The sequence below is a fragment of the Enhydra lutris genome, unplaced genomic scaffold, assembly GCF_002288905.1.
Source record: "Enhydra lutris kenyoni isolate GAN:26980312 unplaced genomic scaffold, ASM228890v2 scaffoldscaffold5, whole genome shotgun sequence".
Classification (NCBI taxonomy): Eukaryota; Metazoa; Chordata; class Mammalia; order Carnivora; family Mustelidae; genus Enhydra; species Enhydra lutris.
The window spans coordinates 11,267,089-11,290,318 of record NW_019154089.1 but is presented as its reverse complement, the minus strand read 5'-3'; the positions used below and the strand labels follow the sequence as shown (position 1 = coordinate 11,290,318).

General features: G+C 38.8%; 1 protein-coding gene across 1 annotated transcript in view; it reads right to left on the bottom strand.

The window, feature by feature from the left end:
* LOC111140889 (fibrillin 2) overlaps positions 1–1,565 on the bottom strand; it is a 247,559-nt gene extending 245,994 nt beyond the window's left edge. The window contains exons 1-2 of the mRNA XM_022493138.1: positions 1,312–1,565; positions 434–516 (exon numbers count right to left, since the gene is read on the bottom strand). Coding sequence (XP_022348846.1) covers positions 434–516; positions 1,312–1,565 — 337 coding nt within the window. The remainder of the gene's footprint in view (positions 1–433; positions 517–1,311) is intronic.
* Positions 1,566–23,230: the final 21,665 nt, after the last annotated feature.

Genomic DNA, 23,230 nt, shown 5'->3' with positions numbered 1-23,230 from the left:
TTTTGTACAAAGGCCTAAGAAAGCTTGATCTTCAAAAGGCCTAAACCTCATGCAGTCAAAAGCCAGATAATTTACATAATCACATTGTGGTCTTATCTGGACTCCTTTAGGAAAAAGTGGTTTTGAGTTATCTAGGGAATTGCTGTACTCCCCCTTCAGTTTGTATTAATAGACTCAGAAAGATAAAACTTCCAAGTATCTTGAAACCTTTATCATTATTGCCCTTCAACAGAGTCTAGAAGCGAAGTCTAAACTTCGATGTAAACCGGCTGCTTCCTCCTTAACACTCAAACGGGTCCCCATCGTAATTATCATTGCTTTGTGGCCACTGGATTCTAGAAGCAACTGTGTCCCAGACATCTGAATCCAAGAGCTCGGCCCTGACAAGGGGCCAAGCGCGCTGCCCAAGGTGGGACCCCAATCAAGCACTCACGGACAATGCACTGGTTTCCTCCAGGAAGCGTCTTCCATCCCGGGCAGCAATAGGAGTGGAACCTGGATCCGCAAACGTTGGGCCTGCGATGGACAAGCAAGGTCACACACAGGTAGGGAAGTGTATGGTAACACATTAGCGGTTTTCCCAAGCAAAAACCCTGGGCGAAAAGATTTCGGGACAGCAAACAAACCAAAACTACAAATTCTTGGGACTTGGGGCACAGACATGGAAGTAAATTGGCTGAATGGGGGAGGGCTGGAAACGTCTAAAACTTGCCTTTCATCTGCCTTCCCTTACTGCCTTTTTAAAGGGCAAAAAGAAACATGGAAACATATAATTTGCTACTACTCTGGGCTCCGGATGCAGAGAACAAAGGAAAGACTCTTTCAAAAATCCTTGCCCTAGTCCCCAAATCCGTCCCTCTTTAATCCACTGTTACTTCGGCCCCGACGTGTCAAGGAAGGCGCGTTGGAAGGTGAAGCGCTCAAGTTTGAGGATTAGAGCAAACCCTAAACCCCGCACTCCTCAAACAAAAGGCTCAGGAGCTGCGCCCCCGACGGTGGGGAGCAGGCAGGCTCCACCAGCCCCGACGCGGAGTAGACTCAAGCCCGCCCTCCGCCCGACATTGAGAACCTGTTCCCGCACCGCGGGCACAGCCTGCGCTGTGCCTTCCACACCTGGGGGCCTTCGACCCAACCCCCCGAGGGAGGGCTTTTTGCCGGCTGAGCTGCGGAGGAAAAGGGGGAGGCGCTCCTGGGAGTCCTCAGGATTCTGGTGGAGGGGGCCGCGGCTCTAGCCACCAGAACCAGGTTCAGGGAGGGGTGGGATGGAAAGCTGCCAAGCGTAGGATCCCCCGCTGCCTACTGCCCACCTACCCTCGGAGCACGTCCTGCTGTCCTCGCCTGCGGACCCGGCTGGCAGCCGCGGCGCCCTCCTCGCGGTACTCAGGCACCGCGAACACGCCTTCAGAGCCCGCCACCGCGGGTCGGACCTGCTGTGGCAGCGGCTGGGGCCGGGGCGGCTTGGGCGGTGGAGGTTGGGGCTGGCTAGCCGTGCCCTGCGCCCAGAGCGCCACGCAGCCCAGCCACACGAAGTAGGGCTGCAGACACAGCCGCCGCCGTCTCCCCATCGCGGGCGCCGAGAGCGCGCGGACCAGGGTCCGCGGAGAAGAGAGTGCTGGGAGACAAAATCTGCGCGGCCTGAAAAAAGTCAGTGTCTAACAAGCCCTCCGTAGGCTCCCGAGACTCCCTGGGGCTTGGGCTCCCTGCAGTAGCGGGAGCCCCGGACCGAGCGCCGGCCCCCTGGCTGCCGGCGGGACGCGGGCTCTAGCGCAGCGGGCGGCGAGGCGCGGCGGCGGTGTGGCCGGCAGCCCCGCGCGGTCCACGTTGCATCCCCCGGGCCACGGCCCCTAGCGACTCCAGGACCGCCAGCGGGCGGGGGCGGGAAATTACAAAAGTAACCCGAGCAGCTGTGGCGTAAAGTTACAAAGAAAGCGGACCTCAACAGAAAAAAAAAAAAAAAAAAAAAAAGGGCCTGCACGCAGCGCCTCGGCGGCTTCCCGTGCGTTCCGGGAACAAATCTTAGAAAGTTGCAAAAGTCACCAGAAAAGCCGACAAACAAACAAAAGTCGCCCCCCAAAGAAGAGGGTCTCCTCCCGGCTCTGGAGTCCCGCGGGGCAGCGACGCGCCGGCGGCGGCTGAGGAGCCAAGCTGAGGTGTGCGGGGCCAGGGCGAGCCGCCGGTGAAAGGGAGGGCAGGAGGCTGGACGCCGGGGAAGATGCGGAGGACGAGGGCGCGGCGCGGGGGTTTTGAGGCTCGGCGGAGCGTGGGGCGGGCCGGCGGGCGGCGGCTGTCAGTGGGGGCTGGAGCGCAATCGTCCACACGTGGAGCGCAGCCCCGACCCAGGGGCCGACGCAGAGTGGGCGGAGACAGAGTTAAGGGGCGAACCGGTGGGGAGGAACAAGGGGAGCTAGGGGCTGGGGGAGGGGAAGAGGAAGGAAGGGGGTAGGGTGAAGGGAGGAGAGAGGACTGAGATTGGGGAGAAGGGGGGCAAGCCTGAGAGGAAGACCAGGGCTGGAAGAGGCGCTTGGAAGGAGGGACTGGCGAGCCCGGGTGCGAGAGGAAATGAGCGGGGGATGGGGGCGAGGTTAGAGCGAGGAGAGAAGTGGGAAAGGGGAAGGGGGGGGGCTGGGGCCTGGGGGCCGGCTGGAGGGGCGAGGCGTTAGTCGGCTTTGCTTCCCGTCCCCCTCAATTGGCCGCTAGCTCTGTTTTGACTGTACAAAGCGAGTAGACGACGGGGGGGGGGGGCGGTTAGGGACCGGATTTGGGAAAGGAGGCAGCAGCCCCTTCCCCTCCCCCTCCACCCTTGCCGGGCCAAGGACCAGGGACGAGGGTCTCTAAAAGCGCTAGGCTGGGCTGGACCCGCAGCTGAACTTCCCCTTGCCTGGCAGAGGCCACAGGGTTGAGGAGGAGAGCGGGTACTCCCGAGAGGACCTAGACCCAGATCCGGGGTGGGGGGATTCTCAGCCAAGCAGGAATAGAGACTCGCACGGGACTTGGCTGCAACCTCAATCGAAGGAGGCCCGGCCCTCCCCATCGTCCTCCTACCCCCACCCCAGCCCGGGATAGGCGTCAGTCAATGGGACCCGCACAGGGGTTGGGCATTTCCAGATTGAAATGCGTCCTCCACCTCCAAGAGGGAGCTCACGCGGCCGCGGGGGGCCTCGGCTGCAAGCCTACGCCTAGGTCTCGGGTAGTCCGCGCAGGGGGTGTACTCCGAAGTGACCCCTGGCACAGCTCTGTCGGGGTTTGCAGCCAGAGAAGAGTTAGAGCCCCTGAAGTGGCGAGGAGGGGCGGCGGTGGCAGAGCTGGTAAATGGGTCTTGCGGCATATCCTTGGTTCCTGGCTTGGACTCATTAATGATTAAGCCCTAGCGATTGGTGCATCCAGGCTGGCGACCTGCCCTCTGAACCCTAGAACTGCCTCTGTGTTCACCCGCCTCTGGGGTCTTCCTTTATGGCCCTGCTTTCATGAGGTCTCTGTAAAGCCCTGGTCATCTCTTAACCCATGGCACTGCATAATTAAAAATCAAACATCCCTGAAAATTAAGGCTAACCATCCAAACACAGTTTAGGAAACAGTACAAGAGAGCAATGTCTGGATTATTCAGGCCTAGGGAAATTTACTATATCTATATCTATATCTATATCTATATCTATATCTATATCTGTATCTGTATCTATATCTATATTCCCCACCTGAATTGCCCAGATGTGCTATTTGGCAGCCAAAATTCTCTGAGAATTGGCATAACTCCCTTCTCTACTTTCCAAGTATAGTCAAAGAGTCTGACTTACAATATCCTCATAAGGCCTAAAAAAAAAAAAAAAGGTAGGAGTCATGTAATTGCAGGTGAGACACCAATTTGTACAAATCTTAAGAAATTAAAGACAGGAATAGAGATATTTGTCAAGCACTTGTGCTTCAAACAAGTAAAACCATTTTAACTAAAGGAACTAAATAAAGTATCTCCTGGCTGAAGGCTGTGTTTTAATTATACTCTTTAAAACATTCAACCTTGTTAAATGGGTTTTTGTTAATACTTATATGGCTTCAGGGTTCATTCCTGTCTGTCACATAAAATCCAAATGCTCTAAAATTGCATATGCATGTATCCTTCGACTCAACAATTCAACTTCTAGAAATGTATTTAAAAGATATGCAGGAAAAAGAAATGAAACAATGAATGCATTCATCTCTTCACTGCAACACTGTCTGTAATAGCAAAATATTAGAAACACAAATGTCCCATCAATAAAAAAATGTTTGAATGTAGTTTAATACATTCAGTGAAATACTATATAGCTATAAAAGTGGGATGGGGCATCTCTGTATAGTCCTATGGAGTTATCTCTAGATTACACAATTCAGGGTTGGGGAGCAAAGTACAGATAGAAATAGACAAATCCATTGAGATAGAAAGAACAGAGGTTATCAATGTCTGGGGTGGGGGTGGGGAGAAGGGAAAGAGGAATTATTGCTTAATGGGTACAGAATTTCTACAGAAGGATGAAAAAAGTTCTGAAAATCAACTGTGATGATGGTTGCATATAACATTGTGAATGTACATAATGCCCCTGAAGTGTATACTTAAGTATGGCTAAAATGGTCATTTTATCATACGAATATTTTACCAATATAAAAAAAAATAGTACAAGGTGTAGAATATTGTTTATTGTATGCTACTTGATGGTGTGTGGCTGTGGGTATATTTTTAAAAATAGAAGTATAAACCAAATCTAATAAAAATGGTTATCTTAGGGAAGGAAGAAGATATTGAAGAAGAGACAATGATGGAAGAAAATCATTTGTAAATATGCCTTGTTTTATAGTTCCACCTTTGGAACCATGTATATATTTTAGACAGTTAAAGACAAAATTAAATTTAGAGCAACACCTAGGGGCACCTGGTTGGCTCAGTCAGTTAAGCATCTGACTCTTGGTTTCAACTCAGGTCAAAATTTTGGATCATGAGATGGAGCCCCATCCCATGCCAGGTAGGGCTCCACACTCAGCATGGTGTCTGCTTGGGATTCTCTCTCTCCTCTGCAACCCCCCCCCCATGCTTTCTCTCTCTCCCTCTCTCTCTCTCTCTCAAAATAAATAAATAATATCTTAAATAAAAAGAAAGAGCAATGCCTAAAAATTTAGAACAAACTAAAACAAATGAACCTATTTTTCACACTGGTGGCATAATCAGAGGGAATAATGATTTAAGGTGTTATTTTAACAAAATATTTGAAATGTACATCTTTAGTAGGAGAGTCTAAGGATAAAATGAGCCAAATTCATGAAGCCTGAAATTGCATTTAGCAGTGGTAATATGAGAGAGAGAGAGAGAGAGGTAGAAAAATATTAGAAATCAAGATTTCAGCACAAGAGAATGAAGATACATAAAAATAAAAATATAACCTTAAACTGAATTATAAAATGCCAAAATGAATTAGAATTTATCTTTCTAAAAATATGCATTTCCTGATCCTATACATTGGAAAGACCTGGAAATAGGGACAACCCAATAACAATAGACACCCTCTGTGCCCAGATTATGGTTCCTAAACACCAGTGAAAGGAATGACCTTGGTTAAGAGTCTGATTTCAGGTTTGAGGCATGATATATATAAGATATGTTAAATCTAAACTATCTTGTCATACTTGAAAGCAAGGAATTTATCACTTTGGGGATCATGTCAAAGGAAAACTGAATGAAAAAGATGCCACTGACCAAGGATGGGAAAATTTGAGCATCAAAAAGAAAAATGACCACAAAAGATTGAAATATATGAAATGTATAAATATTTAAGAGTTCTAAGTGATATCCCAAATAAAAATTAATCGGTCACTTTTAGAGGTTATTAGGCACAGCTTATTATTCTAGAAATATTGATAAATAAAATAATCACCTATTCTGTCTTTGCTGGAAGAGACAAAGAATTTCTTTTTTAAAAATTACAATTATAAACACAGGAATGATAGAAAAATCACAGCTTTGCAAACTGTAATGAAATGATGGATCTGAGCAACAGTTATCCAATGACTGCTAAAACCATTAAGTCAGGCATTCTTACCTGGAGTCTGTTTTCTCCTCAGTGGGTATCTGGTGATATCTGAAGATATTTTTTATTGTCACAACAGAATGGTGTGGGGGGGGGCAGGAGGGTCAAGGGTATCAAGGATGCTGCTAAATATCCTGCATGCACAAAATAGTTCCCCATAAGAAAGTATTATCTGGCCCAAGATATCAATTGATATGGGAAACTATCTATGTCAGGTGAACAATCAAGGGGGAAATGGTTAATAAAAGATTTAAGCTGTTATCATCAAAACCTACTGGTTAATTGTAAAGTTCTGAAAAACAGGACAACCAGACATTTTGTGTCTATTCAAATAGCGCAATAGGTGGCACAAAGAACCACCTATAAAATATCTTTGTCAAAAAATGTAACCTGAATTATGTAGTCATAATTTTACATTTAAATTCCAGTTTTTAGGGACAATAGAGAGTAGTGAGACATGTTAAATGATACTGCAAGAATATGGTCAACCAGCTGTAGAATGTGGGAAATACCACAGGACCGATTCTGTTCAAATAAATGACATGGTAGAGAAGAGAGGGGAACTGTTCTGGTTCAACAACCAAATGCAAAGGTTGCACCTTATCTGGAATTTTTATTTTAACATGGGTCTAAAATGACATTTTTGAGACAATATGGGGGATTGAAAGCTGATTATTAGATGAAGATTTATTTTTCCATTTGGGAGGGGTGTGACAATGATATCACAATTATATTTTTTAATATATTTTCCTATATTTACCAAAGTCTTTAGGGATGAAATGATATGATGCCTGGGGTTTGATTTACAATACAACAGGAAAAATAAAGACAGAGTTCTGAAAATAGGGAGTAGATATAATTTTCTCTACTCTTTTTTTTTTTTTTAAGATTTTTATTTATTTATTTGTCAGAGAGAGTGAGTACGTGCAGACAGAGTGGCAGGCAGAGGCAGAGGGAGAAGCAGGCTCCCTGATGAGCAAGGAGCCCGATGTGGGACTCGATCCCAGGACGCCAGGATCATGACCTGAGCCGAAGGCAGCTGCTTAACCAACTGAGCCACGCAGGCGTCCCTTCTCTACTCTTTTTGCTAAGTATACTTAGCTAAATATCCTGAACATTGTATACAGAAAAAGGAGACTCTAAATAATGGAAGGAGGACAGCAGACAGGCTGGACCCCAGGACCTGAGGAGTGACATGGAAGTGAGTTCCTTGAGTTTTTGTTTTGCCTCATATATCCTAGACTGGGTGCCAAATAAGCTTGAAACCTGGAAATGCCAACTATCACAGACAAAAAAAAAAAAAAAAAAAAAAAAAGCCTCAGAGAAAAGCCTGCACTTTCTAGCCAAAGGTCAGGAAAAGGATACACTAACAAGATAGAAAACTTATAGACAATAACTGCTCTACAACTAGCCAAATATTACATTGGACATTTGGTGATATTTGAAGACATTATTTTTTATTGTGATCATCCCTGTACCAGCAAAGGCCAAATGGAGAGTTTAAATTTTCATCCTCACCAGGCTATAAAAAGGTGCTCCTCCCCTTCTCCCACAGTACTGTCCAAGAAGTTCAGATAATGAACCACTTCCTGCGATGCAATGGAGATGCTGGATTTCCACTTCTACCTACAGTAATGAACTGCCTTGTCCACTGGTATCAGACCATCCAGCAAGTACAGGGTTAGGAATTTTATTATTGCACATCCCCACAGTATCATGAGAAGCCATAAAGAGCCACATGAGGAGTAGGGATAAAGCACAGGTCTCCCTCCCAGCCAGAGTGGTACAGCAGCAAGTGGGAAGTGAGTCCTCCCAGCCCTCACTAGCAATCACAAAATGCTCCTCACATCCCAAGTGTGTCAACAGAGAAAGAACTTGGACTCCACCCCCACTCTTCCCTAACTTCTGTGCATATCAGATGAAGCTGTTAAAACATGATTTAATATGATCCAAAGTTTATAACATTACACCCAAAATGTCCAGGAGTCAAAATAAAATTATTCATCATGCCAAGAAGTAGGAAAATCTCAAACAAAAAAAAATTAATATTCACCAACCCTGAGATGACACAGGTGTTAGAATTATCTGACAATGTGCTTAAAGCAGCCATGATAAAATTATTTCAGTGAGCACTTGTGAATATGCTTGAAACAAAGGAAAAAATAATAGAAAGCCTCAGCAAAGAAGTAGAGGATATGAGAACTAAATAGAAGTCTTAGAAGTGAAAACACAATATTCAAAATTAAAAAGATTAATGGATGGAGTTATCAGTAAAATGAAGACAGAGGAAATGATCAACAAACTTGCAAATAGAGTAATAGAAATTACCCAACAAACACAAAGAGAAAACGGAATGAAAAAACAAACCAACAACCAGAGTTTCAGGGACCTGTGAGACTATAACAAAAAATCTAGGCATACCTGGGTGGCTCAGTCAGTGAAGTATCTGATTCTTGATTTCAATTCAGGTCATGATCTCAGGGTCCCGGGATTGATCTCCTTGCTGGGTGGGGAGCCTGCTTAAGATTCTCTCTCTCCCTCTCCTGCTACCTCATCCTCCCCTCTCTTTCTGTAAGATAAATAAATAAGTCTTTAAAAAATCTAATATTTGGTCATCAGAATCTCAGAAGCAGAGAAAGAGGGTAGAGTTGCTAAACAACTATTTGAAGAAATAATGGATGAAAATTGGCCAAATTTAGCAAAAGACAAACAGATTCAAGAAACTAAGGGAATCCCAAACAGTACAGTCCCACAGGAATCCACATCATGGTTCAGCACTAACTTATGAGAAGAAAACAGCAAGAGAAATGACACCTTACTGGTAAGAGGAAATGATTCAAACTACAGCAGATTTCTCATCAGAAACCATGGAGGCCAGAAGGACTTGTCACACATTTCTCAAATGCTGAAAAAAAAAGAATTATCAATATAAAATTTTATCCCCAGAGAAAATATCCTTCAGGAATGAAGGGGAAATCAAGATATTCTCAGATAAGGAAAGAAAGAAAGATTTGTCTCCAGTGGATCTACACTAAACTAATGGCTGAAGAAAAATCTTGAAGGACGAAAGAAAGGAAGGTCAATTTCTAAACAGAGAGAAAATGATAACAGAAGGGGAAGGAATCTTGGAATATGAGAAAGGAGGAAAGAACAATGAAGAGTGGAAATATGGGAAAATATGGATAAATACAATAAACTTTACTTCTCTTGATTTTCTGAACTATACTTGATGGTTAAAGCAAAAATGTCAATAATACTGTCTCATGTGCTCCTCAATGTATGCATAAGAAAATATTCATGACAATGGTGCATAAAAGATGGTAAAGTTTCTAAACTGGTAAAATGTGGATACAAGTTGACTGTGATAAGTTAAATGGCTAGCACGGGGAGATCTTTGTGGTGAGGGACTAGTTCTCTAATTGATTACTGGTATTTGCCCAAATGCACACACATGATAAAATGGCATAGAACTAAATACATATATTATACCAATGTCAATATCCTGGGTTTTATATTGTACTATAGCTGCATAAGAAGTAATTACAAGAGAAAACTAGGTGAATAGTTAACAGGACCTCTCTGTACTTTATTCAAAATTTTCAGTTTATCTATATTTTAAAATAAATTATAGTATCATTGGGAAAAACAAGAATTTTTGTATTTTATGATTTGACTCATTATTCCCCTATCTCCTGTCAGTGTTATATTGAGAAATTTTGTTACATGGGACTGAAAAAAAAGAGGCTAATCCATGAAATGAAATAGCAAAGTGTTAATCATTGTTAAAGCTGTGTGTATATCTCTCTATCCACAATTGACAGATCCAGCAGGCAGAAAACCAGTGAAGACATAGTTGAACTGAACAGCATCAAACAGTTAACTGAATCTAGGTGACATTTATAGAATACTTTATCTACAAACAGCAGAATATACATTCTTCTTGAGCTCCCTCAGAATATTTACAATAGACCACTTTCTGGGCCATAAAACATACTGTAACAAAATTCAGGAGAATGAAAATCAAAGTATATTCTCAGATCACAATGGAATTAAACCATAAACCAGTAACAGAAAGGTTAACTAGAAAATCCCAAAATATTTGGATGTTAACACATTTCTAAATAACATGCATTTCAAAAAAAATTTCAAGAGAAAATTAAAGAGTATTTGTACTAACTGAAAATGAAAGTGTAAGTCATCAAAATCTGTAGGATGCAGTGAACATAGTGTTTAGAGGGAATATACAGCATTGAATGCATACATCAGAAAAAAGAAACCTAACATTGATGATCTAAGTTTCTACATTTAGGGAACTAGAAAAAGAAAATCAAATTAAATCCAAAGTAAACAGAAGACAATAATAAAAATTATAGCAGAAATGAATGAAATTGAAAAAAGGAAAAGAATAGAGAAAATCAACACGGTAAAAAGTTGGGTCTTCCAAAAGATCAGTAAAATCAACAAACCTTGGTTTAAGGCAAACCAAGAAAAAGAGAGGGAGGACACTAGTTACTAGTATCAGAGATAACAGACAGCTATTACTACTTCTCCCATGGACATTAAAAGAATCATATGGAATAGTATGAACAACTCTGCTACAAATTTGATTATTTAAATGAAATGGACTAATGTCCTGAAAGACTCCAGTTATCAGAACTCACACAAGGAAAAATAGCTCATTTGAATCAATCTGTATTTATTAAAGAAATTGAATTAATAATGAATTATACTCTAAAAGAGAAAGTACCTGGCCCAGATGGTATTTACAAATCCATTGGGATTTTAACAAACATTTAAGGAACAAATGATGTCAATTCTCTATACTCTCTTCTGGGAAATAAAAGCAGTAGAAATGCTTCCTAATTTATTCTATGAGTCAAGCATTCCCCTAACATCAAAACAAGATAAGGAAATTACAAGAAAAGAAAACCACAAACCAGTATCACATGAATACAAATGCAAAAACCGTCAACAAAATAGCAGTAAACTGAATCCAATGATGCATAACAAGAATTATACAGGGGTACCTGGGTGGCTTAGTTGTTAAGCATCTGCCTTCGGTTCAGGTCATAATCCGAGGGTCCTGGGATCCAGCCCTGCTTCAGGCTCCCTGCTCGGCAGGAAGCCTGCTTTCCCTCTCCCACTCCCTCTGCTTGTGTTCCTGCTCTCACTGTCTCACTGTCAAATAAAATCTTAAAAAAAAAAAAAAAAGAATTATACACTTTTAACTCATGGAGATGTTTTTAGACATGTGATACTTGTTCAACATTTAAAAAATCAATTAATGTACTTCATCAAATCAATTGGCTAAAGATGAAAAATCTTCTGATTAATCAATAGATTCAGAAAAAGTGTTTGATAAAAATACCTAATCACGATAAAAATTCCTGGCAATCTAGAAATAGAGGTAAAGTTCTCGACTTGATAAGAAATACAAGGAACCTAGAGCTAACATGTTACTTAATGGTGAGAAACTGAATGCTTTCCCCTCAAGACTGGGAACAAGGCAAGGACGTCCCTTCTCATTAATTCTTATTCAACAACGTACTGGAATAAGTTAAGAGAATGAAATAAAAGTTATACAAATTGGGAAGGAAGAAATAAAAATATCCCTGTTCACAAATGACATAACATCTGTCTAGAAAATTCCAAAGAATCAACAAAAAACTCCTGGAACTACTAAGTGATTATAGTAAGTTTGCATGATATAAGGTCAAACTAGACAAGGTAATTGCTTTCCTATGTATCAATGAAAACTGACAAAAAATACTTACGTATATATCTAACAAAACATGTACAAGATCTATATGAGGAAAACTTCAGAGCTCTGAAGAAAGAAGCAAAAGAAGATCTAAGTAAGTGGAGAGATATTCCTGGTTTGTGGGTAAAAAGACTCAATATTGTTAAGATGTTAGTTTTTCTTGATGTGATCTATAGACTCAACCTAATCCTAGTTAAAATCCCAGCAATTTATTTTGTGGATATCGACAAATGGATTTTAAAGATTATATGAAGAGGCTAAAGACTTGGAATAGACTACAAATACTGAAGAACAGTCAGAGGATTGATGCTTAACTTCAAGATTTACTACTAAAGCTACAACAATCAAGATAGTATGGCTCTGGTTATGTGGGAGTTATTATATTCCTCTAATTTTGTATATTTTGAAGGCTTTTGTAATGAAAACTTATTTTGTTTTGTTTTAATGGTACAGACTGGTTCCTGAGAGCCTTCCTCAGATCTGTCTTTTCTCCATGTTTCCTCCCTTCCCCCAACAATCACAAACTTAATCCACACTCTAGGTTTTGTCAGTTTTACTGATTTTGTATTTCTCAAATCAGTAATTCCTCCTTTCATCATTATCTTTTTGTTTTCCTTGAAAAATACATGCTTTAATTTTCTAGTTCTTGTTCAGATATTTTAGTCCAATGCTTAATTTATTTGCTTTGATTCCTTTTTAATTGCTTAAATGTGTAGAAGTGTGATTGCTATCTGAGCTCAACTTTGGATAATCCCTAATTTTTTTGATTTAGGATATACTCATTTTCTTTATTTTATAAATGTCTTTTTGAATTTGAAGTATTTAAGAGAAAGCTGTATAATTTTTCTGTGGCTAGACTTTTTCTATTTACACTTATTAATTTCTCATTCTATTGGTAGTATATTTATGGATTATGGTTTGCTTATTGTGAATTTGTATACATATATATTCATAAATTATCTGTGTTCTTTATATGACACTGAGTTTTGTAAATTTTCCAGAGGGCTTGGAAAGAAGGCATATTCTCATTCATGTTATTGAGTTTGTGGCATCTCTGTTTGCTGAAGTATATTAATTATATTATTAAAATTCTCTATTCATTGTATTGTATAATCTGTCAAAAGTCTACAAAGGCAAGTTAAAATCTACTAATGATGTGTCCCTCTCCATTTCTACTTGTTTTCCTGCAGTGTTTTCATTTCATAATAAATATACACATTAATGGCAGCTCTATCCTCATTGTAAACTGCATACCTCACACTTAGAAAATGTACCTGTATCTCTTTTAACATTTGCTTTGGACTCAGTCTTTGTTGTATCGGCATTTTGACTTCTGATTTATTTTTGTTACTATTCGTCTATTATGTTTTGCTTTTTCATACAATTTGAGCATGGATGCCTCTTGTATAATCAACCATTGTTTTGCTTTTATCAAATCTCATAATGTCTGAATATAATGTTTTTATCAAATGTGATAATTAGTGTCTGATTTTACATTTGGTGTCAAAACAAATATATTTGGTTTTAATTTTTTCATCCAATTTTATGTTTTATTTTTGGCTTTAAGTACTTCCTTTGTCTTTTGCCTTCTTGTACATGGATTTTCTTGCTGCTACTTGTATTAAATGTATGTAGTATGTGCTTTCCTTCTCATAATTTAGAGGGCTTATATCCTCTTTTTAGATATTGATACATTTATACATTTATATGTTTTATCTAACCACACCTTCTTGATACAGTAGCTTTAGACAGTATTTGTTGTTGTCTCCTATTAAGGATTAGATAATTAGTGCACTACACTTTTTCCTACCTCTTTTCTCTTGCTCACTTTCTGATTTGGCACTTATCCTTGTAGCCTTTAGTTCTGGTGATTCTCTTAATAGCATATAAATAATTTACTTAGACTACCATTTGCTGATTTATTTACCTTGACAGGATAATTCATTTATCACTAAGAAAGGTGAGAAAAGGAATACATTAAAGTTTCTTCCCCCAAATTTTAGTTTGTTTTTATTATCTTCACAACTTATAATTTATAAAAATAACATTTCCCTTCCATAATTATATATCCTGTAACAGTTTAGTCATTGTTATATATTTAAATTAACCCCATATTTGCTATGATTTCTTATCACTTCTTATTGGGTAGAATATTTTGATGTCACTTCTTTTTCAAGAAAGATACACTACCATATATTTCATTATTTATTTGTTTTTAAAGCTGTTTCTTGTTTGAGAATGTCTACCTATTGACTTATACTTGGATAATTACTCAGGCCAGCAAAAGGCATGATATTTTGGCGTCCTAGAATCCTTTTTTTAGCTCTTTGTAAATGATTGCTACATTTTCTAATGACATGGAATGTGGTTATCAATCAGTATGGGACCAGCCAGACCTGCCCCTCACACCTCCACCTCATTCAACCTGATTTTTCTCCTTAGACAATACTTCCATTACTTTTCAAGTTTTATGAACTTACCTAAGACATATTTCAGTATATATTATCATTTATGAGTTTTTTCCCCCTGGAACATGATATAATGTTTTTCTACATATTCAGTTCTTACCATTTTCCAGAAATTTTCCTTTTATTCTCTCTTTGACTATCTTTTCTATTCTGCACATGTAGCTTCTTACTTCAATGACACAAATTATCTGCTATCCACTTACCTTAATCTTCTTTTCCTCTACATTTATCATGGTTATCTCAAACCTTCTTTCTTTTTTAATAATTGGTTATTGGTCAAGTATGTAGTTGCTATATTTAGTCACTTTTTTCTGCTTGGTTTTGTTTTGCTTCTCTATTTTTTAGGCCTGTAATTTTTCTTTTCATTAGGCTCTGTTGTTTACTATCTTCTCTTTATGGTTCTCTGCTTTTATTACATTTATATTTTCTTTATGTTCTTTCACAACACAAAACCTTCCTAGAGAAATTTCATCTGTTTCTTCAATTTTGGTTTTTTCCTAGGTAAGATTTGTCATCTGTGGCATATGTTACAAGTAGCCTACTCAATATCCATTTTTCCCTATTTTCTAATTTCTAGATTACTCATTTTATTCAGGAAAGTAATATACCCAGCTAAAAGGCAATGTTTCCAAGACTCATAGCTAGTGGTAGCTGATGATTTTTTTTAGTTTGCTACCCACATGGGAACCATTAAGTTAAATCTTCCCATATTTTCCTTGTGCAGGTGCAATTTTTGTGTGTTGGTTCATGTTTCTTTATATCTGAGGGTCTTAGCATAATTTTCAAAAAATTTTTCATTCACATTTCTTGTATACTTCACATGTGTCTGTGTGTTTGTGTGTGTGTATGTGTATGTGTGTTGGGGGTGGGGACTAGTAATTTTGTTTTACTGAAAGGAGACAACTGGATTCAAGGAAAACTCTTTCTTCTGTCTCTTCCTCTTTCCCTCCTTCCCTTCTTCCCTCTCTCTCTCATTTTGGGTTACACATTTTGAATTGTATGGCATGAAGCTCTGTCCTTTTCTTTGACTGATTCTGAGGTATTTTTGTTGTTTTGGTCCTATTTGTTATTCTATCATTATGTGTGGGGAAAGAGTTTCAGATGTTTTTATTTTACCACCTTAACTTGGAAGTCTGTACAAGTACTTTAAATAAATTTTAATCAAAGTAATACAAACAAATGGTTACAAATCAATTCATGCAAAAATATTGTGATAAGAAACAACTGAGCTCAGCTTCACTGTGGTTTAACCCAAACCTTACTCCCCAGAGGCATTTTTTCCCTTTTTCTTTGTAAATGGAGGAGAAAATTTACATACTGTAAATACACTCATATTCAGTATAAAGTTTGATGAGTTGTGACAAAGGCGCATTCCCCTTTAAGCCACCCCCTCATTAAAATATAGCAAGGCCCCTGCCTCCTTCTCCCTTATGCAACTTCCTGGTTAATGCCAACCTACTCCCCCATACCAAATGCAATCACTGTATGGCTTTCTTTCACTGTAGATTAGTTTGCCTATTGGAGAACTTCACGTAAATTGAATCATACATTAGGTACTCTTTTATATCTGGCTTCTTTCACTCAGCACAAAATTTTCGAAGTTTTTTCATTTTGCAGCATGTCTCAGTGTTTTTTTCCTTTGTATTACTGAAAAATATTCCATTGTCTGTTTATATTTCAATTTGTTTATCCATTCTGGTGACGATAGACATTTAGGTTATTTCCAGTTTGGAGCTATTATGAAGAAAACTACTATGGACATTATAGGAACACTTTTTTTTTTATTGTATACATCTTTTTATGTACATATGCTTTCATTTCTCTTGAGTAAAGAAATAAAACTGGAATTTTGGGTTTTAGAGTAGGTGTACTTTTAACTGTAGGAGAAACCACTAGAACAATTTCCAAGGGGTTATACCATTTTACAATAGCTCCAGCAATATATGAGTTCTGATTGCTTCATATCCTCAACAACATTTGATGTTGGCTATATTCATCTTTGCCATTTTAGTTACTTGTGATATATATCAGTCATTTTAATTTGCATTTTCCAGGTAACTTATGACTGATGTTAAGCCTTTTTCATGAGCTTATTGACCATTTTTATATCTTCCTTCATGAAATGCCCAGATTTTTTGCTGATTTTATTTTCTTTTTACTGTTGAGTTGTAGAAACTGTGCATATATTCTAGATACAAGTGCTTTATCAGATGTAGATATTACAAATATTTTCTTCCAGCCTGAGGTGAGAATATGTTCTCTTTTGATGAAGTATAAATCTATTTGGTTTTATGAAGAGTGATTACTAGCTAAGAGATCATTATCTAAACGAAGCTAATGAAGGTATTTTCCTATGCTTTCTTCATCCAGCTTTCTGCTTTTATAATTTGGTGTATGATGAATTTCAAGTTAATTTTATACAGAATGTAAGGAATGAGTTTAGGTTCCTTTTTGTTTTTGTACAGTCTGTTCTAGCACTGTTTGTTGAAAATGTTCCCCTTTTCTCACTGAATGGCTTTGATACCTTTGTAAAAAACCACTATCATACTGTCTTGATTACTATGGCTATAACATAAGTCTTGAAAATGATTAGAGTTCTCTAATTCTGTTCACTTTCAAAACTGTTTTGACTACTCTAGTCCTATTGCATTTCATTTAAATTTTAAAATTAGTCTATCAAATTCTACAGAAAAGTCTGCTGGGGTTTTGATTAGAATTGTACTGAATATGAAATTTGTTTAAGAGGAAGGAAAGGAATCTCATCAATATTGAGTCTTTACGGAGTCTAACAATCGATGGGCATGGAATGTCTATTTATTTAGGTCTTCTTTAATTTCTCTTAGTGATAAGTTTCTGTGTAGTGGTCTTAAACATATTTTGTTGAATTTACCCTATGTATTTAATGATTTTTTATACCACTGTATTGTTAATTTTATTTTCCAAGTATTTATTGCTTAATGTGATGGTCAGTTTTATGTGTCAATTTGGTTGTGCTGTAGTACCTATTTATTCATCCAAACACTAATCCAGGAGTTGCTATGAATGTATTTTGTAGACTTTATAAACAATTTCCCTTAAGTAAAGATTATAATAATCTCAATTATCTGGGTGGCCCTGATTTAATCAATTGAAAGGCTTGAAGAGGTGAAGTGACGTTTCCCTGAGGAAGAAGTAATTCCAAATCTTGAATATATCTTCAGCTTCTGTCCAAGAGTTTCCAGCTGACCCTTCCTGAGAGCTTGCCCTTATGAATTTTGTACTTAACTAGCCAGCCCCTACAATTGCATAAGCCAATTCCTTGCAGTAAGTCTCATGTATATCCTACCTTTTTTTCCCCCTCTGGTGGAACTCTGACTCTGAGACACTTAGTATATAGAAATAGAGATGATTTTTGAATATTAACTCACATATTTATGATTTCTTCATTCTTTAGGTGGTACTGATCTCACCCTAACAGGACATAAAACTTTGGTAAAGGAAATGCTTTCTGAGATTTGTCAGGGACATAGTGGTCAGGGGTGTGTGACAGGACACACTAATAAATACATTTTAGCATGCTTTCATCTCAAAGCCTGAACTCTTTCCTTTATATTATACCAAGGAATTTCTGGAATTTCAACTTTGTTTAGTGAAGACCACCATTGGGAGTCTATAGCTTTGTTTTTAAGCACAGCAAGCAATTACAACCATAACCATCCTCTCAAATCAAAGATTGAATTCAGTTCTTCTGGAACACCCATCTTCATCAAGACATGACTAGGTGGTAAATTTAACTGACATTGTGTATAGACAATCTTCACAGTCAAATTGGAAGTCTGGTCATTGGCTTTGATAATTCTTTGGCTCTCAGAGATGAAAGGTTATTTTAGCAAAATTATAGACATTTCTTAGGTTTCACTTTTACTTTTCAATGAAACTTAGAGATTTGATCTGGGTATTCTTTCCTTAATACACCTGAGGCCTTCAGAAGAAGCCACCCCATTTAGTATTTGAATTCCTCATGTCTTTCATACTGTTAATTTGCAGTGGCAATGAGTTTCACCAAGGACTTGACCTTAAATGGTTGTCGATAACAACAACAACAACAAAACAATATAATGATTAGCTATTTGCCTTCAGCTACAGCTGGGCCAAACTTCCCTACCAATTCCTGATATCTGTTACCAGAAACCTGATATAATCATAGAATAAGGAAGGAATCTTACCTGAAAGCTAAAGAGACTGTCTTAAGCAGTAAGTGCATCTATTACAAGGAACCTGGATAGCTCACAAATGTGGTAAGACTTACAGAATGAGGCTCAAGATACAAGCAACTCAAACAGGAAGTATAACCACTGTTTTTTTTAGCAGGAATAGGCCTTCTGTCATCACTGGATATTGTTGCAGCTATCCTTAATGAATTTTATTGCCCCTTCATCTTTACACCATACACTTCTGATTCAGAGTCCTAGATATGAGTGTCCAGTGGCTAAGTTTAGGCAACAGCCCACATGGCCTCTAGGGGTGGACTTACCCGTGTGTCTTCCATAGTTGAAGGTGTAGAACTGTGTCCAAGCAATACTGCACACAATAGGAAATACTCCTTAAAAAAGAAACAGCTTGAGGCTGCTGGGTGGCTCAATCAGTTGACCATCTGACTCTTGATCTCAGCTTAGGTCTTGATCTCGGGGTCCTGAGTTCAAGCCCCATGTTGGGCTCCATGCTGGGCATGGAGTCTATCATAAAAAAATAAAATAAAATAAAGAAAAAAAACAGATTGGATAATGTACAGCCAAAGGAAAACAATCACACATATATTAAATAAGTTTTTACAATGTCCTGATATTCCAAAAATGTATTTAATCCTGACATGTAATTTGGTAACTTTTTTTTTTGCCACACATCTAGTTTCTCTGTTGTCCCCTACCCCATTTGATTTTTTTAATTACTCCATTGTTTTCTACCAGTGTGATGATGAGAGTTAATGCCAGTCTGATTCTCATGCCTTTGAAAGTTTAAGAAATTACTTTCCTTTCTTTTTATAAAATGTGAAAATTTTTACTTTTCCTTGAGGTTCAAAAATGTCATAGGAGTTTTTTTGTTTTTGTTTTTGTTTTTTTTCCCATTCATCATGATGAGTATTTCAGAGTTTTTGGTCTCAACGGTGGCTTTCTTCAGTTCTTTGGATATTCACTTCCCTCCACCGTTCTCTGTTCTTTTCTGAAACACCTAGTAGTAAAATAGTATGCCTTTTGGATGTTCTCTATCTAAATTTATTGAAACCTCTCCTCCATGGGTAAGCCTCTTCCTGGTTTCACTGTTAGAAGTTTATTCCTTTTTTATTTTTCCTTTTCAGTCAAGTCAAGGGAGAGATCACAGCAAATTCTTATTCTTCGTCTTCTTACAAAGAAGTTGTATAGCCTTAATGATAATCTCTTTGCTTAGTATTTGTTGGAAACATTTTCCCTGCTTGTCTATTATCTTTTACTTTTATGCTTTTTTATTTACAGAAGTTTTTAAATCTGTTCATATAAATTTTTTTCCAGCCTATTTCTAAAAAACTTAGAAAGTACTTCCTTAAGTAGAAATTTGATATTTGTTTTGATTTTTTTAAATTTTCTGATACTTGGTGAGCTAAGTCCCTGGCACTAATTATTAAATATAGAACCCCTTTTTTAAACAATGTGTGGTGTTTTATAATGTATTCTTGTATGTATTAGGGTCTAATTCTTTTTTACGGGTCCTGTTCCATTACTCTACTTTTATTTTTTTTTAAAGATTTTATTTATTTATTTGACAGACAGAGATCACAAGTAGGCAGAGAGGCAGGCAGAGAGAGAGAGGAAGGGAAGCAGGCTCCCTGCTGAGCAGAGAGCCCAATGCGGGACTCGATCCCAGGACCCTGGGATCATGACCTGAGCCGAAGGCAGCGGCTTAACCCACTAAGCCACCCAGGCGCCCCTCTACTTTTATAACAATATTACAGTGTTTTAACTCCTTTAGCTTATCAGAAACCTGAGGGGGCTCTCATTGTCATCAGTGTCTTTGCAACACTCATTAGGTTTTTTTTTCCCCCACATCTCATGAACCTCAGGGGCAGTGTGTAAGCAAATGTCCTTGCTCCTCATTGCTGCTACCAAAACATCTCTCCTTGAGTCTGCAGTTGCTTATCATTCCCTGTAATTTATTGAAGTCTTGAACTCCTAGATCAATCTCTTACTCTCCTGTTCCAATGTCATAATCCTCAAAGAACAACATTTATGTCTGTAACATGGTCAACACCCTGACCTCCCAGTTCTGAACTTCTTTATTTCCTTATAATCATCCTTCCATCCTACCTCTGCTACTGATGCACTCCATGGTCATGCATTAATAAACTTTACGGAGAGTAACTACATTCTCTTTGAAGTTACTGTTTCAGTCTTCCTAATTACTCTCTGATCATCACGTGCTAGCCCAGCTCACTTACTATGATAATACCCCAATGCAAAAAGTTTTCACCATCACTGAAATTATCAATGGCCACCGTTTATACATTTTTCTGTCATGATCTTCTAGTTCACTTCTTTCCTTAGCCAACTTACATTCCATGGAATTCCCATGTAAATACCCTCAACTCCTTTGTTTCTCTATCCCACACACCTAGCAAACAATTAATCTTGATTAAACCCTGCGTTTTGTATCTGCTTCCAAGGAAGGGAATATTGTTCTAAAATAATGCAGTCCCACAGAACTATTTGCAATGATATATATGTTCTATATCTCTGTAAATTCATGCTCTTGCTTTCAACACAAATATTTAACACATTTTCCATTCTTTTAACTTTCTGCATTTCATCACATTTCTTCCTCTATTAGTTGATAATCTCACTTATGCTTCATCGAGATGATAAAAGAAATAAGACAGGAACCCCTTCATTCTCACAACCACATCTACTAACCTGACTGCATCTGAACTCTTGCTATACCAGAGGAAGTGTTCACTTCCAATCAAAACTCAACTTAGGGCTCTGGAACATGTCTCTTCCAGTCTTACGCAAAATGGCATTCTTCTGGCTCTACCTTCTGTTCAGCCTGAGTACACCAGCATTAAGTTATCCCTCATCTTTTAAAAAAAAAAAAAAAAAATTCTCCTTTGTCTTGTCTCATTCCAGATACTGTTTCTCCTTTGTCTTGTCTCATTCCAGATACTGTGATATTTCTTTTCTATTCTTCACCCCGGCCTTTGCTTCCTCATCCCTATTTATTTACTTACTTATCTATTTAGCATCTGATAGCCAATTGATTAAAATAGTTGATTTAACCATTTGCAATCACAACCTCAACCTCTACTCCTAACTCAATACTGATGGAAGTAATCTGCTTCCTCTTGGAAGGGACTGTTCAAGGCAATAAGTCCTTTGCGGATTCTGATCTGAAAAAGAATTTCAACTCTTAGAACCTTCACCACAAGGAATTTTTCTTGTACTGAATCTCAGAGTCTTGGTGGGTGTCCCAACTGTTCTCTTAACTTTGAAGTTCTAAACACCTCTTGTACCTCTAAGCAAGCCCAGCACATACCTTTTCCAGGGATTTCTCGTGGCCACTAGCTAGGGTGATTTTAATTTGGTTCTATGCCCATGTTTCCAATATCCTTAGAAGTCACAGCTGCAGTGCTGCTTTGTGACCCACCTGTTTCTCAGGAAGAGGGAAGAGTGGGGAGTCAGAAGGAACAAGTAGGCTGGAGCTCTGCTGAAGGTACAACCACATCAGCAGCACCCTATTAATTCTTTAAAAAAATTTTTTTTAAGATTTTATTTATTTGAGAGACAGAGAGAGCAAGAAAAAGCAAATGGCACAAGTGGTGGGGGGTGGGGAAGAGAAGAGGGGCTTGGCGGGGGGACACACAAGCAGACTTCCCACTGAGCAGGAAGCCCAATGTGGAACCCAATCCCAGGACCTGAGCCAAAGGGAGATGCTTAACCAACTAAGCTAAGCCACCCAGGTGCCCCAGCACCATATTTATTCTTAAATCCAGGCCAACTAAGGTTTCTTTGACTATCATACAGAAGCCAGTCATTTTCAGTGTTGCCAAGTGAATGCTAAATTGCCAAATCCAGTGGATATGATTCTGTATTCATTTACTTATACTCCTTTAATCATTTCATTTTACCAAGCCCAAACTTTAAAAAATAATTGATCATTCTCTCCTTCTTGAAAAATGCTCCTTACTTTTGCTCCTATAACACTGCATTTTCCCTTTCTGCCCACCTCACCAGTTACTAATTTCAGTCCCTGGCAAGCTATTCCTCTCATACAAGGTCTCTAAATAGACCTGACAACTGAATTTCTCTGACTACATTCCCTCTCTAGGTGATATTTTCATACACTAAGAACATGCACTAATTCTAGTTTTCCTTAATCTTCTCTCCCCTCCACAAAGTTGCTTTTGCTACCTTGGAATGAATTAGTTGTGACTAATAGACATTGCAACACAAAGCAGCTTACAAAATAAGAGAACACAGAAGTAGGACTGTGTGTTGGTCATGGTTCTTAACTATAGACAACAGATTAACTGTGCTTGCTTTATCAATAGGATGTTTACTGAAGGATGTGAGAAAGCATACACAATCACTGGAAGCACTGAAAAGAGCTGACCCTCCTGAAAAACTCCCAGAATCTTTCTCCATAGCTGTTTTGTTTTTTTTTTTTCCCTGCTACTGACATTGTTACTTTCACCACCAGAACCATACTTCCTCTACCCCATTCTGCTGCTCTTACCACTGCAGGCTCAGATCACACTACCTCTGCTCTCACACACTGAAGAGATGCCTCTGCTCTGCCCATTTTCTCATGTGGTTCTATGGCGATCTAGTTCGGCTTTGAGTATGCTCAGTGGCTAAAGTGAAGCCATACTTCTCTATCCTTGAGACAAAGGAAATTGAGAAAGGTAGTTTGTTTCTACATTGGCAAGGCAAGATTCACAATGTAGA